Below are 17,752 nucleotides of genomic sequence, written 5' to 3'. Positions count from 1 at the left end.
TTATGTGATAAACAATAAAAGTTTTAATTTAATTATATTTATTGTGAATTTATTAAGGTTAACCCAGAGTCTCAGGATCAATACCTAGAACTTATGACAAGTGTGGAAAGGCACATAGGGATTCATGTTTCACAAAATACTCGTAGAAATGTTCCCTAATTCAATTTCCCATACCATTGCACCAACAATGATCATAAGCAAATGATAATTACTTTATGATAAAAAAATATGCATTTAAAGTGTGGTATAGATTTATTTATAATACAATGTTAACGTATTATCACAATTTAATAACTATGGTTATAATTATTTCGTTTATGTACATTATAATATTATAAGCGAAAGTAATGATTTTAAAATGCGAATTTAATTATTTTCTAAATTTCACTATGATATTTAACACAAGTACAGGCTCTAGGTTTTTAAGGGCCTTCTTTTATGACATAAAATCAAGTCGGTAAACTGCTTATAGTTTTCAACCAGATTGAGTTTTAGGAGAGAATATTTACTCTTACAGCGCATTTAGATTAAACGAGCGATTGCTCATGCGTAGAGCATTCTATACAGGCGTAGAGCATTCTATCGTTATTCTTAGTGCATTCGAAAAGATGTAATGTGTTAATACTGAACAACACTGAATACGAGTTTTCGTTTACACTAAAAGATCACGAAATAATGCTCTTGCTCTAGCTCTAGCTCTATGTTCGTTTGATGTAAATGCACGTAACGTGACGTAAATAACTCTTTTCTCAATAAATTCAATTATTTCGTCTCTTTCTGGCTTAGATAAAATTAATTGAAAGTGTAAGAGAGCTGTAATTTCCATATACCTACTTTTATACATTAATTATTTTGTCTAAATTATCTCGCGTTCGTATTTACTTGAAAGCCCTTAGAAACTTACAGCCTGTCTTGCCTAAAATTTAACGAACCATAATTATACATGTATTTTTAATTATAAAACAAATGTTATCGGTATGTATTTATAATTTACAAATTTCACAACCGTTTCACTAAAAGAAAGAAACAAAATCGTATTCATAATTATCTAATTACTGGAATATTTACATTACATTTACAAACGAGTTCAATTTTTAGTTATCCTAACTATTTGGTTATAATATTCCGAACGGTTTCGGTTGAAAATATATCCTTCGAATGAATATTAAACATATCGAATCCTTTGTGATAGTTTGGAATATGAGTATATTTTCATATAATAGTTGCCTACTGCTTTGATTGGGTTGAAATGAAAATATTTTCAGTGTAATCGAATATATTCACACAAAAGTGATTTTTTCTTGAAATATTTTGTTTTTGTTTAGGAAAGGCCGGTAGGTATAACGAAAAGTAAGGTCAGCAACTGAAGTCAATTCATTAGGTAGCACATAATATGAAATAAAATTATTTTCGATATAGAGAAATTGATATTAGAAAAGTCACTGAAACTTATGGCAGTGAATAGGTTTGTCAGTAAATCATTAAAAATTAAATATTATAAGGATGCTTTCGTTGCTGGCCTTACTTTAAATAGAATCAATTTTAACATAGCAATTAAAAATAGGTCACAAAAAATATAAACATCGTCATATTGTAATGAACACATTTTTATTAAACAAAACTTATAAATATATTTGATCACTGACATTTGATCGTGCGGATGCTAATTCACTGAAATAAATCAACCCCAATTCTCACAACACGTAGACCATCTCACAACACATCCCTTGAAATAAAACAACAAAGTTTCAACACGTTTATTGACAACACAGTCCACCGAAACCGTTGCACTACGTATTACAGTCCATTGTCCTATAGCTGCGTGGTCTGTCAGAGCGGCGTGTCGCGGGGCGGGTGTTGTGTGTGCGGGTGTTGCGTGTGTGCGAGTTGTGTGTGTGCGAGTTGTGTGTGTTGTGTGTGTGTGTGTCGCGGTAGTGGTGTGGGTAGGGCGCGTGGGAGTGTGCGTAAGTGGTGTAGCGGGATGCAGCGCTCGGTTGTGGAGCCGCGCGGGAGCGTGCATGAGCCGGAGCCGAAGCCCGCGGGCGGCGGGATGCCTTGCTGTGACTGGGGATGGTATGTCTCATTAATATAGTATTATAATGGGAGGTTTATATTTAAAAGTTGAATTTTATAATATAAATTAAAGTACCTAATAGTTATAAAAAGCTGGCAAACGTATTATGTACCTACTACATTAGTAGGTACATAATACATATTATTCAGAAAGTAAATTATAAGATGTGATTTATTACTTTATTCTTAGTAAGAATTTGTGACCTAGGAATCAAAATTAGCTTTCAGTTGTGTTATTACGTGAATCGTTCAATTACAAGCTACTTATTTATCGTAATAATTACATGATCAAATTCATGTCTGTATATATACTACACTATAGTTAGGTTCGCGCATTTTATGGGTTAATTCAGAAATTCTAAATCTAAAATCTGTGGGAAAAATAGACTATAAATGTGGAAAAAATACACATAATCCGAAAGATAAACACAACATGCAGTAATAACAAACATAATAAAGAACACTCTTAATCACAACATAAAAAAAATATATATCAATAACATTTTTTTAAATAATAGAAAAAAAATATTCTTCATAAATGTCTCATTTATAAATCTGTTGGTCTTAGTGTGATATATAAGACCTTCAGCTTTATAATATTAGTATAGATAATATAGTATCTTACCGAGGCATCCCCCTGCATGGGTGTGGGTGTGGTGGTGCGCAGCGCACAGTACGCGGGCAGCGCGCGCACGCCGGCCACCGAGCCGCGCGCGCGCGCGCCGGGAGGGGGGGAGATCGTGGACACTTGCTGCTGGCGGTAGTATTCCATCTAAGGGTGTATGTAGATAATAGAGGCTATAATCTTTTGACGTGACAACGTCTTATAATTAGATAGAGCCTTCACGCACGAAAAAACATGACTAATGCGGCGTTACCTCGCTTTGAGGCGTTCCATGTAAGGCTTGAAGTGTAAGCGAGAGCGCGGAACGAGCGACAAAGAAGCACAATCGGACGTTGTCACGTTCAACTATCGTCAGTAAACCGACTTTACAGACAATTATTTTTTTTATATTCAGGACAATTTTCACACACGGCACGATCTGATCCAATACTAAGCTTTCGCTTGTGTTATGGAAACCAGATGGCTGATAAACATACATATATATATTTTTTTAAATAAATACTTATATAGATAATTAACGCCCAGACACAGAGCAAACATATATTATGTTCATCACACAAATATTTGCCCCGGGTGGGAATCGAACCCACGACCTCTGGCTTGGAAAGCAGGGCCACTACCAACCAAGCCAACCGGTCAGTCAATTAAGCACTGGATGGTTACAATGCTTCACAGTACTGAAAATCTGCAAGTTTGATTAATCGTTTTATATTTAAATAAAACTATGTCGCACTACAGAATCCGATAAGAGGATGATATCAATGCAGTCCTACATGAGGAAAGCAAGAGATAAAAATCGTAAGAATAATTGAGGTAACCCATGCGAACAAATAATCATGAAACCGGTGTCTAGTATAAAAAATTACAACTAGATACATCATGTTCATACATCACTATGTATCATATTAATACATAAGTAGCTATAATAATCATGGGTATATCGATCCAACGGAATAACTTTAAAATATTATAACATTGTTAATTGATGCTTGTAATTCTAATCCTCGCGAATTACCTGCACCCTTATTAAACAATTACAATTAACTTGGAAAACAGCTCATTAGTATTTAATGTCTATAGTATCAGTTTGTATTCGATACCGGATACACAGACGTTAAACCGTGATCCGATCTTGCCGTAAACAGCTTCGGAATGTACATAAGTAGATAGAGTTTATTGAATAGATTGAAATCCTGATCTTCTGGGAACGGACTACTAACTAAATAGGTATAACCTCATGAGGAATAAAGAAAATGTAGCGAAAATACTGACGATGGCTATAATAGCGACAAAAAACAATAGATAGATAATAATACCTACTTTATTGCACACACACAAGATTTACATAAAACACAGAAAAAAACGTAGTACAAATGGCGGCCTTATCGCTAGACAGCGATCTCTTACAGACTACCATTGATTTGAACAAGGAAAACACATTTGGGTGAGCAAAAATTATTGCGTTGGGAAAAATAAATTTTATTACCTTACATATATTTATAGCATAAATTATATAAAGTAACAATATAATAAAACAGATAATACATATTATTATAAACCTAAAATAAATAATTATGAATAACTTAATACATTAATAGACTCAGATGGAAATCTCGTTTAAGATGTTAAATTAATAGTGAATATGTAAGTAAAAAATGCATGCCCAGATACGAATACTGAATAGGTCATATTAAGTCAAGGTAATTCTAACTTGCATTGTTCTAGGTAAGCTAATGATTAACTAGTTGCATCTGAGGAATAGAGGAAGTACTAATTTACTCATATCTTGAATAGTTCTAAATGCTATTGTTCTGCTTGTAGGATTTAATAGTTATAGGGCATGTTATAACAGAGCAACTAAACTCACTGTTATTTTGTATTAGTGGGTACTGTAATTTCTGTTGCTTTTTCTTAACTGAGTTTATCTGGAAGTTTATCTAGATATGACAATTTCAATATTCGTATCATTTGGTACGATTTACTTGGCAACCCATACCTTCAAGTGATTCGTTTAAATGGCTACAACATTTCCATCTTCCATTTTTTACCCTATAAATAGGCATATCAACGGTTACCCACACACCCTGCAAGTCCTCCCTATCACACAACAACTCACCTGCAAATGCTTTATATCAGGGAGTATCAAAATATATTAAAAATATCTAAATTCACCGCGCGCCCTCCGCGAGTACGAGGATGAAAGTCTTTCCTCCGCCAACTACAGCGACATGCCTAACTGCAAGTCCTCACTACCAACACAAACTCACCTGTAAATGCTCCCTATCAGCGGGTATAATATCTGGGTTGCGATCATCCGTCTCACTATCTTCCTTATCCCTCAGTTTATCTGGAGACGCAGGTGCTAGCGGTGCACGTGGCTTGCGCTGTCCGCAGCGAAGTCTCGCGCCCACCGCTAGGGCTAGTACTAGGATTATTAAAGCTTCTGTCTACTACGGCGATATACCTACCTATTCCTCTCTACCAACATAACTAACCTGTAAATGCTCCGTATCAGCTGGTATAATATTCGGATTACGGTCATCCGTTTCACTATCTTCCTTATCCCTTAGTTTATCCAGTGAAGCAGGTGCTAAATGTGGGCGTAGCTTGCGTTGTCCACATCGGAGTCATGCGCCCACCGCTAGTGCAAATACTATAGCACCCTGCCCCTAATACAGTAACATCCCTATTCCTCTCTACCAACTACCCAGGCAACATAATCACTGTAAGTCCTCCCTACCAACACAAACTCACCTGTAAATGCTCCGTATCAGCGGGTATAATATCCGGATTACGATCATCCGTCTCACTATCCTCCTTATCCCGCAACTTATCCGGTGACGCAGGTGCTAGCGGTGCCCGTGGCTTGCGTTGTCCACAATGGAGTCATGCGCCCACCGCTAGTGCAAATACTATAGCACCCTGCCCCTAATACAGTAACATACCTTTTCCTCTATAATACAGTAACATACACATACCTATTCCTCTCTACCATCTACCCAGGCAACATAATCACTGTAAGTCCTCCCTACCAACACAAACTCACCTGTAAATGCTCCGTATCAGCGGGTATAATATCCGGATTACGATCATCCGTCTCACTATCCTCCTTATCCCGCAACTTATCCGGTGACGCAGGTGCTAGCGGTGCCCGTGGTTTGCGTTGTCCGCAGCGAAGTCTCGCGCCCACCGCTAGGGCTAGTACTAGGATGATGAGTGCCCCACCTCCACCTACTGCGGCAGACATTGCGCCTGATAGTTGGAACGCGGTGCGTGGGAGGTCTGTGTGTGACATAATATGAGTGTAAGGAGACAATTCATACAGATATACAAACAAATATATCTTATAAACGATAGCGAAATAGTCAACAATAAAAGAGAGAATAGAGATTTTTTTTCATATCAATAGTATTTATGTACATGTTTTATAGAGATGGAAATAGTTTGAGAGTTCTTCGCAAGTTAGTTCGTTTTTTATAGTTACAAGATGAAATTAGCTGACGTGGGATGTCCTTTTCCGTAGTGAGTGTCTTTCTTATTTAAGGAAGAGAAGAAGAGATATTCGATTGAAAATAATGTATTTATTTTCATATGAAACATTATCGTTACGAACATTGTTACACTTATTTTGACACGGAAGTTATTCTACACTGTACAAATTTTGACGTCATTGTGCAAAATATATTTCGCCAAGTTTGAAATTACATCATAAAAACGAAACTCTTGGCAACAGTCACAGGAATCCAGTCAAAATTTTAGAAGCGTAATAATATAGTAGGAGCTCGAATAATAATTTAGTTTATGGATGAATAAACAGTTGAATGAGATAATTTTGTTATAAAAGTTTTGAAACAATGATTTTAATTGTCATTTTTAAGTTTTAGATATACAATGAGTTGAGACTTGTGGAAGATGGGCGGGACATTATTGAATAATATAAATTTAATCGAATGTATGTAGATATTTAAGACCACATGATATTGTGATTCATGTAACAAGCCTTATAGTTAACAGCAAGGCAGATGGAAATTTAATTTGCGATAATTATTCTATTTCTCGAGCTTCATTGAAGTTAACTTTTTCTGTCGTATTCCTGACTATACAAGTAATAAAATAAAACAAAATATTTTCTCCCTACTGTACCAGCTCTAACCTTCTAGTGTGAAATAACAAATTACCCTGAAATCTAAGCTTTAGTCGTTCATACTCGTGGACATATATAATATAAAAATACGTGTTTAAATATCACAAGACACATCGGTAGTCCACAGCAATAAATCACTTTACTCGAGCTCTTGTCATGCACGTACCACGTATCTTATTACTTTGTGTTCAAAATTATTTGTTATATGCAATATTAAGTTACGCTGTCCTTCATCCTGGCTCTTGACGGGTAAGTTGTTAAACATATTTTTGGCTAAAGTAGTGTGTAAGTAGTTGCGTTGAAACTTAAACTTTTGTCCTGCTTGTGCAGTGGACCAATAATTTTGCATACATTGATTAATTAAATTATCGTTTGCTCAAAGGATGATAACTATTTTAAAAAAGCGTGTGTGCCGAGCACATGTGTCAGAAGTGAAACTTCTTTGGTAAGATTCAAAGCTACTAAAATCGTTGCCTTACTCCATGACGTGACGTGACCTTGAAATTTTACTCTTAACGCGCCTAAAGAAGTTTCACTGTAAAAATATTATTTTTCAACTATACCTATGTTTATATTCTTAGTTATACACAGCCGGAATAGCCATAGCGTTCCCTTACGTTTTAAGATTATATTATAAAGCTATTGCATAGCTTCTATCGCGGGCCTTGAGCGCGGGGACCGAATCGAGAAATTCCGTAACGATAAAACCTCACGCTCCCCACTCCGACGGGCTCGAAGGTGTGGCTTGAAGGCATAGCATGCAATAGCCTTACCGCGGCAGTCCCCGAGTGCCACACGTCTTTTTTTTATAGTGGTCACACCAAAATTAACATAATTAAACAGAAGCCCTATAATATGTATATTACAAACAGATGCTATCTCACCCAAGCTCTTATCATGCACATGGTGCTTCTCAGGCGGGCGCAGCGTGTTGACCCGCAGCGGCGCGGGCTCCGCGCGGCCCTTCGCGTTGAACGCGACCACCGCCGCTGCGTACGTGCGACCCGCGGACAGACCCGCTGCGGTGAAGCGGGGCACTGCGCTCGATACGTTGGCGACTAGCTCCTGTTGGTGTTACTTGTAGTTAGAGATACTTGTTTGCGTGTGTGTTCCCACACACACACAAGTGTACACAACACTTGTGTGTGTGTGGGAACGGCGCTCATCAGGTTGCTAGTGTGCTACTAGTTCCTGTGGATGTCGTGTTATTAAGCAATAGCTTATAACACGACATCCACAGGAACGTAATGCAATGCTAGCTATGCAATAGCATAGCTTCTATCGCGGGCCTTGAGCGCGGGGACCGAATCCAGAAATTTAGTAACGAAAAACCTCACGCTCCCCATTCCGACGGGCTCGGAGGTGTGGCTTGAAGGCATAGCATGCAATAGCTTTACCGCGGCAGTCCCCGAGTGCCACACGTCTTTTTTGTTGCTTGTGTGTGTATATTATGTGCGTGTGTATGTCACAACCCAGACCCACGTGAAGCGTGGGACGACGCCGGATACGTTCGTGACTAACTCCTATGGATAGCGTGATGACATTAAGGTGATGAATTAATTTTTCTAACATTTACGGCCCTTTTCAAACCTTCGTAATTTTTATATTATTAAAGTTGCCGTGATGAAAATTCTTGACAAGAAAGTTCAATAGTAACACAATACGTCTACCGTTTTAGAAACATGATTCCATGATATTTTCTCGATAGAAAAAAAATACAAAGTTCTCATTGTTATTTTTTTATAATCTCTGGCATCTTCAAAATAACAAACGTAAAGTTACGACTTTTTGGATATTAACTATAAAATATACAACCTATACGTCTACCGATTTAGAATTTTGAAATATGCGATGGTTTTGAAATAAACAAGAAATACTTGAAATTAGCGCGCGACCAGCCAATATAGCGAGAGCCGCCCTGTACCTTCCTACCCCGATCGCTGCACGAGTCATTCCCGCTACGGCCGTCACACGGGGAACTTGTGTCGCTCGCGCAATCGTAAAAAAGGGTGACAAAATGAGACAAATGGGGACAATAAAGAAAATAAGAAGAAGAAACATAAAGGTTGGAGAAAAAAGAATGCTTACAATTGGAACAAATTAATGAAGAAGTTGGTTTTATTTTAAATTTGATGATAATTGTATTATAGACGATGTTTGATATGTACCCCTGTTTTAAGTACATAACGAATGTGTAAGATTTTTTTCATTTATAGCATAGATAATCTTTTCAGAAATCCGGAATCCAGAAGGAAAATAAACCCACTGATTGTTCACAATGTGAACCCACTCCTTCGTAAGTACCTTTATTCAGTCAAAAATGTATGTTATCAACGTTCTACTGGTTTTATCGCATGATTCCATTTTTAGCAAAAAGCAACAAAGTGCAAAGAAATAAAAAATCATGGTGAACCTAGTGGAAGTATGGCGGACGTGATATGGAACAGGAGCTCATTGGAGTAGTATTATATTTAAAAAAAATACGAAAAAATTTCAAGAATTACATTTCTTAGTAGGTGGTAGATAAGTATGTTGTATAAAGAATTTGATGTTGATATTTATTTCATTTATACTTACTACACCTGTGCGGGAAATTGCTTAGTACTAAAACAGGTTTATATTCATATTTACATAGTAATGTGAGTTTTAATTTCGAAAAATTTTGTGTAAGTATATTAAATTGAGTTCCTGGGTGATCTGGAAACACAATTGGGCCCGGAAGATGGCGCTGCAGTCACTCCTCCTAATCACATGAACCGATTTGGATGAATATTTGTGTGCACATTTCATTGTTGTGGGATGATTGGTTGATTCGTTTTCAGATTAGCTAATATTATGTATTTTTGTTGTAAACTTAATTTAATGTTTATAATACATTATTATTGGTATAAATAAGCCAGTGTTCGTCTCACATTGCTGTACCTGCCTACCTACCCTACCAGGGCCTAACTTTGTTCTGGCTATTTTATTTTGATTATTTGTAATGAATAATTACAATTATAATAGAGTGCAAAAAATAAATACATGCGTCAATATATTTTGTGTTTTTTTTAAAACAATTTTTCTATTTAAAAAAATATCATTCCGACCGCGGCTTTGCCCGCTTGGAATTAGGTTATATCGTGAATCCTGTTTTATCCCACAGAAGTGTTCAGTTCGGATAAAAAGTATCCTATGTGTAAATCCAGGCAATTAGCTATATTTTATTAACCGACTTCAAAAAAAGGAGGAGGTTATCAATTCGGCCGGTATGTTTTTTTTTATGTATGTACACCGATTACTCCGTGGTTTCTGAACCGATTTACGTGATTCTTTTTTTGTTCGATGCGGGATGGTGTCGAATTGGTCCCATAAAAATTTTATTCGGATAGGCCCAGTAGTTTTAATTTTATGAGCATTTTTGTCTGTATTTGTAAATGTTGCAAGTGCAAGTTTGAAGTCGGTTGTTTTTAACGCAGTTATTGACTTGTCAAAATTGGTAATGTAGTCTTGACGTGATTAAGTAACAACTAACAAAAAAATATACAAATTAACATCCAAAGTTTCGCATCAGTTTTACTGTATTAGTGATATCTTCCACTCTTGACTTTGACTGAGAAGAATTAGGGTTTATAACTTCTTTCAGAAATAGTACCTTTCATTTCTGGGCATGATGTAATATCTACGTCAGCATCAAATTCTATCTAAATCAATTCAGTAGTCCGCGTTATTGATTACCATTTCATTTTTTCAGAGTAACAATATTTTTTGTTATTTTAAAGATTATTTATAACCTGTATTATTTTGTAATAAAGTAAACATTACGAAATAATAATAATTATTAATAATGTCTAAGTAGTTGTTGGAAAGAAGATTATTTGTTTATAAGCAAGAAAATAAAACCAATAAATCAACAATTGAATAAATGTATAACAATATTATAACTGTATGACGACTCCATACATGTTTGTCCCGAGTCGGCCAGCGGCAGCGCGGCGAGTTTGCAAGAATGACTTCGCGCACACCCGCGTTCGCGATAGCGAGCTATTAGACTCCGCCCGCCAAGCAGTGGATTTTTTTTTGTGTATCGTCTTAAAGAGAGTGTTTTGTGTGTGTGTAGTTGTGTATCTGTACGTGCGGTCGCGGACAGACCCGCGGCGGTGAAGCAGGGGACCGCGCTGGACACGTTGGCGACTAGCTCCTGTTGGTGTAACATGTTGTTAACAACAGTGTTTGTGACTGTGACAACTTGTATTTAAATTGATTAGTAAGGTTGTTGTGTGTATATTTTTATGTATGAATGCCACCACTGTAAAACGGGGCACTGCATAATATTTGCTGCTTGTGTGTGTGTAATGTGTATATATGCCACAACCCAGACCCGCTGCTATGAAGCAGGGTACTGCGCTGAAGACGTTGGCAAATAGTTCCTGTCTAGTATAAAGGTATTTTTTTACAATCGAATATAAATTTACCATTTTCAATTATTCTACAATCAATAACATAATAATACTAAATTTGTATTAATTACCTGCGTTACAATTTCTCTAACTTCTAGAAGAAAGGACTGTGGCATGCCTCCGTTGAACCCTTCCGAGCATCGAACACCGAATGATGTTAGAGATGCGTTCACCACTGTGCAGTTGTGGACCTGATCCGGTCGACCTAGATAAAAAAAATATATATTAAAGTACTAGAAAGTTACTGATATTTATTTTTCAGATTTTGTAAAAATATTTATGAATTTTCATATACTAAATATTTAAGTAGTTTTATTATTTATTTTTAATTAAACCTTCAACAATCGAATTAATTGGACAAGTCCCAAAATATGTAATCTTACATCCTGTAACAAATATAGAATTAGATTAACTTTTATCTTTATTCTAACTTAACAAAATTCTTCGTGACTTAATAAGCAATAAAATGTTTGAGTTATAATAAGAAATCAATTTGATAAGAGCGAACGCGTAAAAAAGCTTTTACAAGAGGAAAACGGATCAGCGAAAGTTCGAATTCACTGTCCAAATCATTTTCACGTACATACGTATAAGTATTGTCGTGTTTTAGAAGGAATTTTATACGATCCCAGGGGAAAATTATAAGGATTCGGGATAAAAAGTAATAGGATATGAGGAAACCAGGAAACCGGTCCATGTGTTAAATTTCAAATCCCATTCAGTTGGCGTGATTTAAAAATAACTTACTAGTTTGTATTGCTTGGCAGGAATTTGGTATATTTTATAAAAAAAAAAAATAACTTGTACAGTGAAGTTAGCTAGAGATACAGAAATTTTAGTTACACGTTCTACGTAGCTTGTACGTAGCTAGTTCGTAGCTAGTACGTACGGTAGTTTCTACGTAGCTTGTACGTAGCTAGTTCGTAGCTAATAAGTAGCTAATACCACAATATACAGATACAACCTACTGGTCTACTGGGAAACTTCTTACAAACGTTAGAAATGGCTCACGCACACAAGCAAGCGTGTTTACGAGAATCACAAGGGTATTCTTATATCTGTCAATTGTCATAATACCCACGATTCTCGCAAAAAACGCTTGCTGCTTTGTATGAAGTTTCCCTACTGGTTCTATCTATATGTCGTGCTCATACGTAGCTAGTACATAGCTAATACGTAGCTAGTACGTAGCTAGTGCGTAGCTTGTACGTAGCTAATACGTAGCTTGTACGTAGCTTGTACTAGTAGAGCACGATATGAACGTGTCGCTCACTTCGTTGTATGCAGTGAGCTACACAGCTGCACACAACGAGAGCTGCTGCTCCTAGTGTGGGAGGGTTTTCAATTTTACATGTATCTAATATTTAAAAAAAAAATTGTTGGCTGTAAACTCGGTTTACTGACAATAGTTGAACGTGACAACGTCCGATTGTGCTTCTTTGTCGCTCGTTCCGCGCTCTCGCTTGCACTTCAAGACATGGAACGCCTCAGCGTGAGGTAATGCCGCATGAGTCATGTTTTTTCGTGCGTGCAGCCGGTTCTATCGAATTATAAGACTTTGTCACGTCAATAAAGTTATTATTTATTGTTAACTCACCGGCCGCTATGATGTGATACACGCAGGGCACGCGCTGGTCGCCGATGCGGTTGCGCGCGAAGCACAGCAGCGTGCCGTAGTCCATCTCCGTGTGCGGCGTGTACGTCACCGTGGAGCTCGTGCCCGACCGCGATATGTACGTGTCGCTCACTTCGTTGCTGTTCGCCGTGTTGTTGAACGTCCAGCGGAACTGTTGATATATTACAACATAAATTTATATCCTACACTACTTATTCGCCCGCGTTTTCAAAGGAAAACCCGCATAGTTCCCGTTCCCGTGGGGTTTCCAGGATAAAACCTATCCTATGTGTTAATCCAAGTTACCCTCTATATGTGTGCTAAATTTTATTATAATCGGTTCAGTAGTTTATGCGTGAAAACCATACATACTGTATACAAACCTTTCCTCTTTATAATATTAGTATAGGTGAGCGTGAGTCCATAGTGTAAGTAACGGAATAAATGACGCTATGCTATACGCGACGCGATCAAAACTCCTGCTTCAGCATAGAACTTACATATAAAACTAGACGCTCGCCCCAGTCCACAGACCAGGGATAAAAACGAATCAAAATATAGTCTGTGTCTCAGTAGAAATGTTGCTTTCAGCTAGTGTAAGAATTTTTGATATCGGTTCAGTATTTTTTGTAGAAAATATTACAAATAACATACGAAAACATAAATAATTCCTCTTCATATTATTATAACATAAAAAAATGCTAAAAAATCTAGGAAAAAATCGATCCCAAAAACTTATGTAACCAAACTATGAAAAGGTCGATCTTAATTGCATTGGAACAATTTAATGTTGTAAACTTATTTTATTTGAACTTGAGTGCAAATGATATAAAAAAGAAACAAGATCAAGATAAAAAAAGAACAAAGAACACGCTTCATAATACTGATTTAATTTGTTTTGAACGATCCGCTCTTTTGTTAACTCCTAATTAATTAAAGCTTAAGTGCAAGAAAAACAAATTCACAACAAAACGTAGAAATAATACTGGTCGAAGCTTATTAATTAAACGAGACCAAATTAAACCATTTTTAATAGGAAATAACGTATTTGCCAGCTTTTAATAGAATTATTTTAATAAAAATACGTGTGGCACTCGATGACTGCCGCGGTATTGCATAGCATCGCATCGCTGTGCTGGTTGGAGTGGGGTGTGTTAGGTTTTTTCGTTATGGAATTTTTACATTCGGTCGCCGCGCTCAAAGTCTGTGATAAAAGCTATGCAATAGCTTAATAATTCTTTATTTCATTCACCAAGTTGTTTATATAGAAAAGAATAATACTCTTTCACAATCAATAAAGACACAAGTACAGATATTGACGTGAAACAGACGACAGCAAAACTTCCCGTAATCGTATCAACGAATGTTGTCCACAACACTAAGCAGTTCTTTACCAAGTCATTAATTACTTTCCAACTCGCAACTTGGCTTAGTGTTTGCACACGAGTCGTATTGTACGTGCCCCGTACTCGGCTAATTAACGATAATTCGAACTTGCAACATACATTGCTTCTAAAGCCGGGTATCCACTTAGGTTCGCCGTGGTTTGCGAACGCGCCCGCTCCGCAAACCAAACATAATGGATACGTCGTGATCGCGGAGCGCGACTGGAGCACGATCGGAGCACGGCGGAGCGCTCCGGAAGCGGTTTTTTGCGCGAACTCAAAGGGGAGCGCAGTTTGTTCGTGGACGCGAGCGTGTGTTTGTTAAGTTCGCGAACATGGAGTGGTCCGATGAAATGATGAATATATGCATTATTTCATTATTTCTTCTTCCCTTATTCATATTACCTTGCCAAAATTGAGGAGGTTGTTTGTATTCCATCACAATATAAGGTATCAAAATATAAGCTGCACTTCCTACTAATTCTGGAGGCGGCATGTTTGCACCGACCGTCTGTCGTGTGTCTACTGGAGACCGGAGCGCGGAATTTAGCGCTCCGACAGGAGCACTGATGTTGCAGCCTAAGTGTGTACACTATACACGTTCACGTTCGCGGAGCACACATTGTTCGCAATCCACGGCGAACCTAAGTGGATACCCGGCTTAATGTTCTAGTGTTATTGAGTGAGCTGAGTCATATACTTCAATGTAAGTGATGCATTTTTTGTGAACCACTCAACATTAATTGCTATTTTTTTAAATTAAGATAACACATAGGTTGTTAATATACATTAATAATTCGAATTTGCAACATGTTACATTGCTTCTTATGTTCTAGTGTTATAGAGCGTGCTGACTCATATTTTATTTCAATGGTAGTGATGCATTTTGCAAGGCCGTTGACCAATAGTTATATGTTTTACTATGAAACTTCTTGCTTCCGTTAGTAAATGCTCGAATTTGTAACTCTAGTAATGTTTTAGTGTTATAGAGCGTTCTGAACCATATATTTCAATGTAAGTAATTTTTTGTAAAACACTGATTGAATTCTAATGCTGCTAAACTGCATTTTTGTAAAGCTCTACGTTAATATTGTTTACTATTGTCATATAACATTATATTAGAAGTGTTTTAGCATTAAAATTTGCTGCTAAAATTATATGTATATTATAAGTTCACTGCATTAGTTTCAGTAAAAATGTTAAAAAACACATTGAATGCACATCGGGATACTGGTTAGCGTTAATTAGAAGCCTTTCGTAGCGCTTCGTAGCAACCGTAGCAGAGCATATATACGAATCTAATTGCTACGGAAAAGCAATTATTAACTATCATGTTTTTTTATATTAAAAATTAAATTTAAAGTATAAGAACTGACGCTCATATTTTTATACTTTGCACGTAATGTGTATGAGACAACATTTCAACTATAACTTTATTTCATAGGATTTTTTTTAACTGTAATAAATTTTCTCTTTCATTTAGATTAATTACATTCAGAAAATTACCTTTTTTAGTATAGCCATTCGGGAGCGTGTCAAAAAAATTGTGCTAGACCGATATACCGAGTATTAAGTAGTTATTTTTATATTACAAATAGACAATTTTATTATTGGTATAGATAAAGTAGTAATGAAACAGCAATTCGTTGTATAATAATAATGGAATAATCTCAAGTTTATATCTATTTATTTAATTTAGTTGCACATAATATCTATTTAGCTATCTATACTAGTGCACTCACAGTGACGAGCGGCGGGTTGGCGTCCACATGGCAGGTGATGTGCGCGCGCTCCTGCTTGGCCACGCCGTGCACGCGCTGCTGCGCGCTGCGGCACGTCGGCGCGTCTGCGATAGTGGAGCTTATTTGTATGGGGATAAGGTCGCTTATTGTGTGAGCTTTGACATGTATGAGCATAAGTTTGCGTTGTAAGGGGCTTTATAGTGCGTTGCAACATTGGCGCTTATTTATGTTGGGATAAGGTTCTTTGTTGTGTGTTCGCTTTTAAGGAGCTTTGTAATGAATCTGCAACATTGACCCTTATTTAGTTAGGGATAAAGTGGGTTGCTGTATTTTCAGTTTAGTATATTTATATGTATGTTAAATATTGTGTTGATGTTTATTATGGTAGTGAATATTTTGACGAAAGTGATTAATTTGATCTTGTTGGTGTTAATGATGATGACGATCATTATGAACGTAACGATCACCATGGTGAACTCACAAAGCACATCAAGAGTGAAGGGTTTGCTTTCCCCATCGCCCTCCGCGTTGAACCCCACACAGGTGTAGTTGCCCGCAGTACTGCGGCCAACACCTTGTAGTACTAGAGACTGGTTGCTGATGATGATGCCGTGCCCCACGTTGTGGCTGAGCATCTTGCCCTAGAAATATTATAAGATTGGTAAATAACAATGTTATAGGATAATCATAAAATTGTTTTTGTAATGGATTAAGTCAAACAAGAATAAGATGATATTGAAAAGTTTTGACGTGACAACGTCTTATAATTCGATAGAGCCAGCTGCACACAAAAACATGACTCATGCGGCGTTACCTCGCTCTGAGGCGTTCCATGTAAGGCTTGAAGTGCAAGCGAGAGCGCGGAACGAGCGACAAAGAAGCACAATCGGACGTTGTCACGTTCAACTATCGCCAGTAAACCGACTTTACAGATAACCAATTTTTTAATTAAATTAAGCACCTGATGAATACAATCTTATGGATCAAGCGTAGAGTGCTAGGGAAGCGCATTCCATTTAAGGTCTTACCATTGGACGAGATCGTGATCAAGTGCTTCCAATAAAATCAAGAGTAACAAATCTATAATAAATAAATAAATTTAACCCGTGACTGGGGCGATAACAAATATAACAAGCGCTAATGATAAGTTTACATACAATATTAATCTATCGTCAATACAGTTTATGAATTTACAGTTCTTCAGTAAGTTTTTTCGAATATTTTATTTAGTAAGTTTTTAGCTAGTATCTTTTAGCTCACAATGAGTTTGGTGTAACAACCTGCTACACAATGTACAGTGTAAAACAACGCAGACTATATCTAAGTCTGAGACGATGCAAAAACTTTGGACACTTTCACACGAAGTGCAGAAACATGCCACCTGTGTCGTGTGTTTTGCGTCACGACGCTTTAAGATGTTTTGTATGATACTTAAACTATTTTATTGGAAAAGTGACACCTTTTTGAAATAAATACTATGATAAATAGAAACTTGAACCTTCTTCTGAACCGAGTTTGTCTTTATATTTTTGTTTATTAACATATTTATTATTTAATCCTTTTCGCTGTATTTTTTTTTTCATAATAATATTATCATGTAATTTATCACTCTGTTATAATAGACGCGATATTTTTTTGATAATCAAGACCATTATGTTTCAATTTCCTTATTACTTAAGTGGTCTATCATGATTTTGCATAAATTCGACATCGCGTTTGTTACGTCATA

The 17,752-nt window shown here is 36.7% G+C and overlaps 1 protein-coding gene across 1 annotated transcript in view; it reads right to left on the bottom strand.

The window, feature by feature from the left end:
- Positions 1 to 1,646: 1,646 nt before the first annotated feature.
- side-VII (sidestep VII transmembrane protein) overlaps positions 1,647 to 17,752 on the bottom strand; it is a 32,213-nt gene continuing 16,107 nt past the window's right edge. Inside the window, exons 9-17 of the mRNA XM_089706842.1 lie at positions 16,505 to 16,664; positions 16,024 to 16,127; positions 12,879 to 13,068; positions 11,353 to 11,486; positions 7,727 to 7,907; positions 5,745 to 5,980; positions 2,699 to 2,845; positions 1,926 to 2,064; positions 1,647 to 1,862 (exon numbers count right to left, since the gene is read on the bottom strand). Coding sequence (XP_089562968.1) covers positions 1,831 to 1,862; positions 1,926 to 2,064; positions 2,699 to 2,845; positions 5,745 to 5,980; positions 7,727 to 7,907; positions 11,353 to 11,486; positions 12,879 to 13,068; positions 16,024 to 16,127; positions 16,505 to 16,664 — 1,323 coding nt within the window. The 3' untranslated portion in view covers positions 1,647 to 1,830. The remainder of the gene's footprint in view (positions 1,863 to 1,925; positions 2,065 to 2,698; positions 2,846 to 5,744; positions 5,981 to 7,726; positions 7,908 to 11,352; positions 11,487 to 12,878; positions 13,069 to 16,023; positions 16,128 to 16,504; positions 16,665 to 17,752) is intronic.

Source organism: Colias philodice, chromosome 18 (genome assembly GCF_061535455.1).
Source record: "Colias philodice isolate Cphi_HAF_F1 chromosome 18, ilColPhil1 Martin Lab GWU primary, whole genome shotgun sequence".
In the NCBI taxonomy this organism is placed as follows: domain Eukaryota; kingdom Metazoa; phylum Arthropoda; class Insecta; order Lepidoptera; family Pieridae; genus Colias; species Colias philodice.
The sequence above is the reverse complement of the archived record's forward strand: the minus strand, read 5'-3'. Positions and strand labels throughout refer to the sequence as shown.